The 12,500-nt window shown below is 46.3% G+C and overlaps 1 protein-coding gene across 1 annotated transcript in view; it reads left to right on the forward strand.

The window, feature by feature from the left end:
• Positions 1-12,500, forward strand: part of usp54b (ubiquitin specific peptidase 54b) — a gene marked incomplete at both ends in the record, with an annotated part of 44,928 nt that overhangs the window by 11,570 nt on the left and 20,858 nt on the right. The window contains 3 exons of the mRNA XM_080021238.1: positions 5,743-5,877; positions 7,111-7,224; positions 8,074-8,156. Of these exons, the coding sequence (XP_079877364.1) occupies positions 5,743-5,877; positions 7,111-7,224; positions 8,074-8,156 (332 nt within the window). The remainder of the gene's footprint in view (positions 1-5,742; positions 5,878-7,110; positions 7,225-8,073; positions 8,157-12,500) is intronic.

Consider the following 12,500-nt stretch of genomic DNA (forward strand, 5'->3'; position numbering starts at 1 on the left):
GCTTCCCGTCGGAGACTGGGTGGGGCGATACCAGCTAGGACTGGCAGGTAGGACACAGGGGTGGGTTTCAGACAACCAGTTACTATCCGGAGGGCGCTGTTGATGACAGTATCCACCTTGTTCGCATGTGGACTTCTGCTCCAGGCAGGGGCACAGTATTCCGCTACGGGTAGGACCAGGGCTTGCGTGGATATGCGTAGGGTCTGGGGGGAAGCTCCCCAAGTCGAGCCTGCAAGGCGGCGGATGAGCGAGACCCTTGCGGTTGTCTTGGCCTTCACTTCATCCAGGTGCTGCTTGTAGGACAGCGTCCGGTCCAAGCATACGCCGAGGTACTTGGGGGCTTGCTGGAACTCCAGGCGGATGTTGCCAACATGCACGTCCAGTTCCCTTCTTGCCTCCCGGTTGTAGAGGTGGTAAGCTGCAGACACTGTTTTGCCCATGCTGAGCTGAAGGTGCCACTTCTGGAGGTAGTCTGCCAGGATGCCCATGTCTCGGTTGAGGCCTTCTTCCATAGTGTTCCATGTTGGGCATCGAAGCATGATGGCCAGGTCGTCCGCATAGCCGTACTTCTTGGATGTTGTGTCTGGCAGGTCGTGAATATAGATGTTAAATAACATTGGTGAGAGGACAGAGCCTTGCGGGACACCGTTCTTCAGCCTTCTGAGCCTGCTGGTCTGGCCATCGCTGGTTTGTAGGATGAAGCTATGGTTAGATAGCATCTCCATAATAAATCTCACCATGTGCCGGTCCGGGATTGTTCTCAACAGTTTCAGGTGTAGTCCACGGTGCCACACGGTGTCATAAGCGGCTGTCAGGTCCAGGAATACTACTCCAGCTTTCTCATTATCTTGGAAGCTGTCCTCGATGTCCTGGGTGAGTAGCGTTACCTGGTCCACCGTTGACCTGCCTCTGCGGAAGCCGGCTTGTTCCGGTGGGAGTTGAGGGTCCACCACTGGCTCAATGCGGCTGTGGATCAGCCTCTCCAGAATCTTGTACGGGACACAGAGCAGGGATATGGGCCTGTAGGACTTCGGGTCTTCGGCGGGTTTGTTCGGCTTTGGCAAGGCTATGATGGAAGCACGGCGCCAGGTCTTCGGGAGCTTGGACCTCCGGAAGCATGATGAGAAGAATGTGCGTAGCCATTGAGATGTTCTTTCACTTTGGTGCATAACAAACTCTGGGTGGATATTGTCTCGACCTGGTGATTTGCCCAGCTTCAGTTTTTTAATTGCTGCCTTTAGCTCGGCTGCTGTGAAGTCTCCTGAGAGATTAGCATCAGCGCTGGCTGCTCTGGAGAGGGATGATACCTCACACGATGTCAGTCGTGCGAAGTTTTTGTCCGCATCAGGGAAGCGACCATTTTTCAGGAGCTGGGAAGCAATAGCATCTGCAGTCACTGAACACCTACGAGGTGTTGTTTTTCTCCCTGAGAGCAAGTTGATGGTCTGCCACGCCTTCCGGCTGGAGTGGGTGAAGTCGATGGATTCCGCTACTTCCGTCCACCTAGCCCTTCGGGTGTCATCCAGCTTCTGCAGTAGGGTTGTTGCTGTTGCGTCCATTTCTTCCCTGGTGATCGCCTGCTGGTGTTGGCGCAACAGGCAGCTGCACTCCTCATCCCAGCCCGGGATATAGTTTTTATTGTAGCCACGTGGGATGTTGTGCTTTGCTGCCCTTAGGAGGACTTCACAGTAGGCAATGTATGCAGCATCCACGTCTTCTGCTTCTGGGTCCATGAGACCAGCAGTTCTTCTTTCTGTTTCCACCGTAAACGACTGCCAGTTCGCCTTCCTGAAGTTCCATCTCCTGACCGGTTTGCCAGCTACCGGCTGTACTAGGGATGGTACTTTGATGATGGTGGAAAATGTCCACAGTGGGGTCAAGTGATTTGCCGTCTTCAGGACAGAGAGTCTCAAAAAGAGCTTTTTGAGCACCAATGTGACGGAGGAGCCACATGTTGCCCCTCGACCCTCAGTACGTTAACCTGTGATAACGTACAGACTGTAGATTTGTCCATAGTCTACTTTGCTCTGCATACGCACATCTAAATCCACTGTATATCTGTAGAATATTCGACTTATCGGAAGTGTTTCCCCGACACTGTAAATATAGTATGTATTTGAATGTGTGCATGTGCATATCATTTTATTATATTGTCGCATATTATATTTTACTAAGACCACATTTCCTTCTTCTCTTCTTTCTCTAATGGGCCTGGAACCGCCTTTTGAAGTTCACCATTTCACTGCACATTGGACTTATATGAGCGTGCGACAAATGCAATTTTGCATCTTGACATACTATATTACATATTTTTATAAATGTTTTTATCTACCAGTGTATGTCAGTTAACACCTTAACACTGGGTTATTACCAACTAACTACAAACACAAACCTTTTTTTTTTTTTTTTTTTTTTTTTTTTTTTTTTTTTAAATATCTCATACGTTTGTGCCCTCAAATCCACTTTCACTTTTTGCCAGACCCCTGACTGGAAAAAAAAAAAATTGCTTTTTTTCCCCGACTTAAGAGGTTTTCCTAATTTAGTGCGTTTTTATCCTCTGGCCATGCGGAGAAAAGTTTTTCCCATGCTTTTATCTCCTGTCTGGCTCTCTCTCTCTCTCGCCTTCATTGAACCCCTCTCCCCTCTTGTCCCGGAGTCAAAAGCGTTTCAGAACTTTCACCCAAAGGTTCAGGGGTGTAGCACAGAGCCGCTCTTGTTCTGTCGAGATTCAAGCGGGTTTCCTAATAGTTTGAGTATGGATTTTAATGTTTTGAATATGCTGAGGCGTAGGAAGAAAAGAGGAAAGTCCCGGCGCTTGAGTCCTGTTGCTGCTATTTGGATGAAGGGATGGTTTTTCAAGATATTGACGTTGCTTCAAGGAATAGATGAAATAGTCTAAATGGGACATGTAGGTGGGTACACCGCAGTGTGCTTTTATACACAATATGCTGTATATTTTTTCTTTTTTTTTTCGTGCACTACTGTACTGTAGTACTGTGTGTCGTTCATGTCGTTATGTTTCGAAGAAGGCTCTTGAACGCTTATTGCTGTGAGTGACCTTGATCGCTGAGGGAGTGATCTTATTGTTGCTTTTCCCACTTGGCGTCTTTTGCACGACCAGCCGTGGTGGAAGGGGACTCTGTCAGTCCCTTCTCTTCAAGAGAAAAACCATGTAATTTCATTACACCGGCAGGCAAACGAACAGGAAGCAACCATACAAATGATCATTAAATGGTTAATAGCATAATGATAGCAGACACACACACACACACACACACACACACACAGAAACAAAACATGAACGTGACGATTTAACCCGGGGATTTTATACTGTGCTGCCTGCAGAGCAACTGATAGCATCACGAATATCCCTACATGTGTCCTTAAATTTTAAAAAAGCTTAATATTTAATTAGAAAGACATCGAAAATCGATTTTTTTTAAAAATAAATACTGTATTATTGTATTGTATTTATTTATTGTATTTATATAATTCTCTTTTTTATGAATTAATCATAATAATAATAATAATAATAATAATAATAATATTTTTATGAATATATTACGTTTTATTTTTATGAATTAATTCAGAATATATTGCAATCTTTCCATCATCCTTTGATGACTGTGGGGTCGTCACTGGCACACGGGCCCTCGGGCCGCAGGTTGGGCCCCCGCCGTGGCAGACGGTGGGAGCGCCAGCGCTGAGGGGCCGACGGGCTTTGTTCTGTCCCGACATCGCTGTTTAAACTATGATGAAGCCGCAGCCGTGTTGCCCTCCCAACAGATCTGTCTCGCAGAGCTTTTAAAAAGTGGCCTCAAAGCACAGTTCAGTGGTCAACCCTGCCCACACACACACACACACACACACACTCCCACACACACACACACACACACACACACACACTCCCACACACACACACACACACACACACACACACACACACACACACACACACACACCCCTGCGCCTCTATTTTACCCCTTCCGAGCACTCTAAGATCTGTTTTTGTAAGAGAAAAGTGCACTACAAATGCAATCTATTATTGATAAGGTGCTGATATTGAGGCCAGCTCTGCAGCGAGTCTCAGACATGATGTTAGGCCTGGTTATTGTGGGATTGTTTTGCCGCAATTTTGGCCGCCGACAAGTTGCCGACTAGTCTCCCGGCCATGTTTGTGTTTTTATGGGTCAGAGTACTGATTTTCAAGACAACTGTGGGTATCTCCGAGTCACTGTTCACGCTGAGCATGACGCAGCGCAAACACAGACCCACGCGCACACACTTAATACGTCGATAGATATAGAAAGATCATCCAAGAGTGGAGTGATTGACATGATAGGATAAACCTAAAAATAAACCTAAAATGCACAATTGTACAAGAAACAATGAAAAGAATAAAAAAAAATTGGCAATATACATTAAACCTAAAACATTATCAATCAACTGTTGACTTCTATCAACAATCACAATCGGGTGAAAACAGGAACTTGTTCAAGTTTGCGTGCACATATACAGTAAACATCCATATATACATACATACAAACATACATACGTATCTACAGCCAGGTAGTATTACGGAGGAGACAGAGGCAGACAAACGGTCGAATGCTTTTTAATTACGCCAGCGACAGGAAGAGACAGAAACAATCAACGCCACCGCCCACGTGGCTGACTAACTACAACTAATGCCGCCACCATACGGCAGGAGCAACAATGAACTGTCAGGAATTTTCCCCAGCTATTCGTTCATTTCATCGGGGTTCTTGTTATTTCGCCTCGTCACTCACTCTCCTGCCGTTCCATCTTGCCATGCAGTCATCTCACCTTGTTTCACCGCCCATCTCCCGACCAGCCATGTTTTTGACCCCGCCTGCCTGCTTCCTGCGCCGTGGATTGCCCGCCTGCCCCTTTGTCCGATTAGTTTGCCTGAGTGACCGATCTCCCGGTTTTGACCTTGCCTGTGACCTAAGTAAACTGTCTAGTGACTGAAGTCCCCTTTGCAACTTGGTCCGTCTCATTGTCGCGCTTTTGCGTTCAGTCCTGCCAGTACCAGGGTACGTTACATTATGCTGAATTCCAAAAGACAACGAAACACTCGAGGAAGCCAAACTCAGAGATCGAAACAGGAAAGACTGGTGGATAACTGGATAATGGTGGAGACTGGAGCGATTACTGTATGGAGCAAGGTCCTTAGACAGTACCTGCCTGCATTTATACATATACACATTCACCGGTTAAATTGGGAGTGGACCTAAATAAGAAAGATATTGAAGGGGTTCCCTTATTAGTGGCCATATTTTTCTAACTGGGGATATGGGATCAAACTCACTGATAACCAACGGGCATTAAATCTATGTTGCGCGAGTATTACTGTAATTACGTTACCATGGATGTTGCTTGTTTGAGAGTAATCGATAGACAGACAGACAGACATTACATTATATACATTATTTTTCGTTTTTTTTATACATTGACCTATCAGAGAAATAACCTTGAATAGGTTTGCTAAAAAATATATATATAATTAGGGTCCAACCACCAACCCCGAAACCCCTGCATGCACACATCATGTGCATAGACATAAATATATAATATGAGTATTAGCACTGTTGTACTTCTGATAAACGCTTCGTGGCGTGAATTCATGGTTTTGTTCTTTGTGTGTGTGCGCATGCATGGGTGTGTGTGTGTATGTGTGTGTGTGTGTGTGTGTGCGTGTGTGTGTGTGTGTGCACGCAGAGCATCTTTGCTCAGTTCCAGTTCAGCAGTGAGCGCGTGCTGCCGTCGGACGCTCTGCGCAGCGCTCTGGCCAAGACCTTCCAGGACGAGCAGCGCTTTCAGCTGGGCATCATGGACGACGCTGCCGAGTGCTTCGTGAGTCCACGACAAGACACACACACACACACACACACACACACACACACACACACACACACACACACACAAACAGATGGGATAAGAATTTTTTTTTTAGGAAACAAGGACAATGCAAATGTGATGTTTGCCTTTTGTTCTGTAGACTTTTTGAAGTTTTTTTTTTTTGTTGTTTTTGTCAACTAACCTTCAAGATGCTAACTGCAGTATGCAATGATTTATTAGGGTGTGTGTGTGCTTGTGTGTTTGGGAGTATTGTCATCAAAGCTGTTCCATGAAGCCTGATTTGGTGAAAACTCCATTATCTGCTTTAATGTTGTTAACGGCTTTGGGTCTCCAAAAAAGCAACCAAGTAAACATATGGCTGTGTGTGTGTGTGTGTGTGTGTGTGTGTGTGTGTGTGTGTGTGTGTGTGTGTGTGTGTGTGTGTGTGTGTGTGTGTGTGTGTGTGTGTGTGTGTGTGTGTGTGTGCTTGGATTCCCTGACCACACACATTTGTAGCCAATCGATCACACGGCTGCGCTCTGACGGATGTACGCAAAGCCACGCACAAGACACACACACACACACACACACACACACACACACACACACACACACACACACACACACACACAGACACGATGACCAAGGCAGGAAGAAAACTCTTCTAGGGAAGATAAGACAGTTTTTCATTTAATCTGTAAAAGCCTGAAACATGTGATTTGATGGAATAAAAAAATTACTGAATATCAACTTATCTCAATGTGAGCTCCCACAGTATCTCATCCCGATAATTTATTTAAAAAAAATAATTCAATACAAAATCCTTTTAAAATACTTCTGACACCGTCCAATGGGCAGATGGTCGTACTACAGGGAGTTTTTGGCATTTTTGGCATCAAATCTGTATTTAGATATGATTTCACCTCCTCTGTGTGGTTTTGAGCTCAAACGCAATTATCTCTATTTCTGTTTACTAACCTGCCTATCCCCACTGCATACAATCTGTAGGCTCCATCCATATGTCCACAGACACACACACACACACATACACACACACACACACACACACACACACACACACACACACATGCACAAGGACACACACATACCCTCATACCCATACGCACATTGGTACACAATAAGCACATGCCTACGCACACACACACACACACACACACACACACACACACACACACACACACACACACACACACGCGCGTCTCTTGACTCTGTGTCTGTTTTCCACAGGAGAATCTTCTGATGCGAATCCACTTTCACATCAGCACGGAGAGCAGGGAGGACATCTGCACGGCCAAACACTGCATTCCGCACCAGAAGTTTGCCATGACACTCTTTGAGCAGGTACACACACACGCACATGCACGCACGTGCGCGAGTGCACACACACACACATTCCTGTATAGGGCTGTTGCGGTTACCGCAATGTTACACCACCGTGGTATTGTGGGGCCAATTACGGGGCTCCGCAGACAACAACCGCGACCACGAACATTTCTTTTTGTTTTGTTTTTCATGGAGCTTTTCCCATTTAATTGTAGATGTGTGTATTTAATGTAAAACTAACTCATAATAATAAAAATAATAGTAATCAGTACGGCTACAGATATTGTGGAGCTCCGCAGCTCTTTCTCCACACAAAGCAAATATAAACAGTGATTTTATTGTAGATGTATTTAATTTACTCCGTTTCCTGCTGCTGCTCCACTTGGGCGCTGCTCAGCAGGTCGCAGATTACTTTTGAAAAAATTCCGGCCGCCTTCTCAGGGCCACCAAACACACACACACACACACACACACACACACACACACACACACACACACACACACACACACACACACACACACCCCGGCGGCTGTCTGCCAACATTTGCTATCATAATCAATACTTCAGTAACATTGTTGTGGTTTCACCCCATAACTGTGGATACTTTTTGTCTCTCTGTATAAACACCGACAAGCTGCCATTATTTTGTTGTCGCTGATAAGAAAAAAAGAAACAAAAATACAAAGACTTCAAAGGACGACAAATTTGGCAACAGAAAAAAGCTGTCAATTTGGGGGAATATGGAAAATAATCGCTTTCAAGAGTTTCTATAAAAAGATACACTTTGTAAAACCTTACTCTGTGTGTGTGTGTGTGTGTGTGTGTGTGTGTGTGTGTGTGTGTGTGTGTGTGTGTGATGGTTGCAGTGTGTGTGTAACAGCTGTGGAGCTACGTCGGACCCTCTGCCCTTCATTCAAATGGTTCATTACATCTCCACCACATCCCTCTGGTAAGACCAGACACACACACACACACACACACACACACACACGGACACGCATGCATGCTGGCATGTATAAACACAGAAAGACATGTGTACGTACACACACACAGATACTGCAGTATATCTACAGTAGCAGCAAGATGGAGCTGGGTGGCAGTAAAAGGAGGGTACAGCCTGTTCTTTTTTTCTCTGTATAAGTCCCTGCACACACACACACACACACACACACACACACACACACACACACACACACACACACACACACAGACACAAGCACACACACATCAGTAAACACACATTCACTAGCATGCGTGGGAATGTGGAAGGAAGCGTGCACACATACATACGTTCATATAGGACACTTGCTCATACACACGATACATGCACTCTCATGCACATGTTTCCAAAAAGCCAGTGAATGTGGGTGTGTGCACTTTAACAGATGTATACCGTAGGCACACACATACACACACACACACACAGGTTTTTGTTACATTGTGAGGACGCCTGATTGAGAGGTTACCAGTGGACACACAGACACACACACACACACACACACACACACGCACACACACACACACACACGCATCCTGCTCGCTGCTCTGAGTCAATGCAATAAGGGGTGAAGGGGAAGTAATCAATCAGCTGTTTGATTCAGTGCACCCAGGAGGCGCTGCGTAAATCCATAAGTGGAACACTGGGTGGGAAAGAATGTAGGGACGCCACTCTTCCTGTGTAGGTCGAGGGAGAGGCACCAAAGAGGTTCTCGGCAGGAATGGGGGGTTATTTTGCAATAAGGACTGGCTGGCTGCACATTGTCCCACTTATTACCCTGCTTCTAATTGTATAAAAGAATACACTGAGACAGGACATGGTTTGAAATGATCTGATAACTTGTACCATATTTCCAGTCTAAGCGTTGACGCTAAGAAATATTGTTCACAGCAGCATAGCTGAACATTGCATGAAACGAGGGCCGTGAAAGTGGTTGCCCGTGGCAACGGTCATTATAAACAGACAGCGGGAATCATTCTGAGCGTGTATTACTATTATTGGTCAAACAGAATAAAGTATTTCACTGTATAATAAATAACTTAAAACGCAGTAAGAACTTGTTGTTGACTACAGGCTAGTGTCTAGTTAGCTGGTTAGTGGCAAGTGTCTAGTTAGCTGGTTAGTGGCTAGTGTCTTGTAAGCTGGTTAGTAGCTAGTGTCTAGTTAGCTGGTTAGTGTTGAGGGTATAGTAAGCTGGTTAGTAGCTAGTGTCTAGTTAGTTATTAGAAGCCAGTAGGGTTGCCAACTTTCTCACTACCAAATATGGGACAAAGGGTGGTGTGCCAGTAGCACACCACCTTTTGTCTGGCGCACAGTGCACCAGCGGTGTGAGTATTGTGTTGTGTGACTACTGAATGATCAAAGTAATCACAATTTGGACCTTTACAGCAAAAACAAAACACAAACAAAAACATTCCAAATGCAAAAGAGGAAAAGAGGGGCGTGACTCAAGTCTACTTTTTCCATGGTAGTTTTTTGCTGCCCTTGACTGATTCAAGCAGTCCCTTTTGCACAGCCAGAGAGAAGTCCCTACAAGTCACAGTTCACAGATATTTGACGTTCATTTTTGACCAGCTCTGTGCTGCTTCTGTCTCCGGTGTCATCAGAGAGTCCTCCCGACAAGAATCTCTGTGCTGACACCTGTTCGTCCACCAGCTGCTTGGTCTGGTATCCAAAAGTGCTGTCCTGTTTTCCGCTGAAGCATCTTCATTTTGAACTTTCGGACCTCCTCGTAAACATCTGTGATGCAGAGCTTTGAGTTGGTCAGATGAATCTCAGCCGCACAAGTTTTTACTTCATTCCCAAAAACCCTCTTCAGTGCCACACGACAGGTCTCCCCAAGGGACCTGACGTATGAAGTAAGAGCTGGCCAGCTTTGCAGGAGGCGATCGACAGCTGGGTGAAGAGGGAGCCATCGTGTGCGAACACGACGCAGAATCTCACGCCACTCAATGTCAACAAAGGCAAAAGAACGCCGGCGGCTCCTCTCCTCGGGAAGCGGACGCTGAGAGGCGGCTGCAGATCTTTAAAGCTATTGACTCAATATCCACTGGCCCTTGATCGCAGGCGTGCTGGTGTTACGAGCTTTGTGAGCTGGGCAATTAGCTTTCAGAGTGCCATTGTTGCCGCTGCTCAATAACTGGTCAACAGAGTGGTGTAGTTGACCGTGGCGTTTTCTGCCGCATAGGCTGTGATGTGTCTCATACCCAGTTCATGCTTTTCCAGACAGTTCAGTGCGGCTTCATCGCCATCTTCATAGAACTCAAGTAACTTGCGCTGCAGTCCATCGGACGCAGAGAAATATCTCACGCGCACAGGAAACTTTTTTTTTTCTGTTTCCCTCGTTTGAGGCTTCGGGGGGCCGCTCAGAAATACGCGGGCTCGCCTGCGGTCGGGGGACAGATCATCCAAAATATCCCGCACAGTCTTTGGTCCGAGAACATTCATCGTAATCTCAGCGTTTGTTCTTGCCAAGTGCGTCTTCTCCACAACATTTGAGTCATGAAACAAAGCACCGTTGAGCTGAACAAGGCAGTCGGTGCTGTTGTAGCTAAGTCCCTGTTTAACCGTATGGTACACATACAGTACCAGGCTTCACTTGCCGCCATTTTGTCATTTTCCGCAGTAGATGTCACAAGGAATCCACCCTGTGAAGAATAAGAAGAAGCATGAAGCATATTTCTTGCACCTTTAGCTAGTGTGGTCGTTCTCGCCTCCATTGACAGTTTAAAATTTTCTTAGCCCACCTTTTTTTTTTTTGCTTCCCATTGTTTGTTGTTTGTAGCTGCACAGTCTTCTTTTTTGTAGGTTTATCCATATTTGCACACGCCAATCTGACCAAACAACACCAGACCTTACCAAAACTTTTCATTGTGCGCATACCTGTGATGGACAGGTGATCTCACCCGTGGCGTGATCAGCACATGATCTGCTACTGCTGTTGTATCAGTATCATGTCAAGAGGCTCCGCCCCTTATGTACTAGGCTCCTAATCGTATGCATCCAACCGCTTATGCGGACTGCTGATAATGATTCACACACTCGCCTCAGCCAATCACGATGGAGCAGCATAGCCATAAGCGGCGACTGATGAAGAGGAAATTCTGCACTCAACATCAAGTTTAACTTCAAGACCACCGTTGTTGGGTCAACTTAACTTGCCATCTTGATATGGCAATTATAAAGCAACAACGGCTTTTTTAAGAGCCCTTGCCTCTGCGTCGGTCTGGCGGCGGTGGACGACCTACAAAACAAGTGTTTCATTTGTTTTGGAGCGGAGCATTCCCTCGCCGGGCTCGCGGAGGCACCGCGGTGCGATGCATAACAGGCCCTATCCTGGCAGGCCTCGGGATTTTTTACGGAGCGCGTTCCGCTGGACCAGGCCATCCTGTAGGTGGTTGACACCGTCCATTCCATTCAGATGAGGAAGATGAAGACCCCCTCATCGCCAACGACGAGGACATCTTCCCCCGGCCACTGGCTCCCCGTCCCCGCCCAACAACAGCCCCCGCTGTGGTCTCCTTTACGCACTCCCACCAACGGGGCTGCTGCCCATACTGATGCTGCAAGTTCGGCTGGAGGGGCTGTCGGTGATACTGGTAGCCCCCGAATTTGGTTCACGGAGCTCCAACCACTAGCAGTGGCGGGGTCTGTGGTGGATTCCCATGTGTTGCGACACGCTGTTGCAGGACGGGGGCTCGGTGACCTCGTTACCGGGTCCTGGGGTGCCTCCGCTGGCCTGGCGCCTGTCAGGGATCTGTGCGCTCCGTCCGTGCAACCTGCCTGCCTCGCCATTTATGGCGATTCCAGCATTGCGGTGTTACGTCCGAACCTGGCGTTCACGCCGAAGGTTGTGACGAGTTTGACCAGATCGAGGGTGGTAACCCTCCCATATACACTATATACAGTATACTATATACACTGTATATGTCTCATCTCATCACCGTTCTCGGTCTTGTTCCTGTAGTCAGTATTCACTACACTAGACTACACTTCCCAATGGCCACGCCCCGTTACCCTGAAATAACAAAGGTCCACACTTATCGACCAATTCACTTAACGACCTGGTCCTAGGAATGGAACTCAGTTGTTAAGTGAGGAGTACCTGTAATTTAAAAAAATGAAGTCATGTTTAAGAAAAATATATTTAAATGTTTGTATAGGAAAGGAAAACAATTACTGATTGTAACATGTACACTATAGTTGATATAATAAATACTGTACAATACAGGAAATGATAATTAATATTTACAGTTGATATGCAGTATTCCAATTATTCTAGGAAGTGATGGCACA

This window comes from Zeus faber (assembly GCF_960531495.2).
Source record: "Zeus faber genome assembly, chromosome: 20".
Lineage (NCBI taxonomy): Eukaryota > Metazoa > Chordata > Actinopteri > Zeiformes > Zeidae > Zeus > Zeus faber.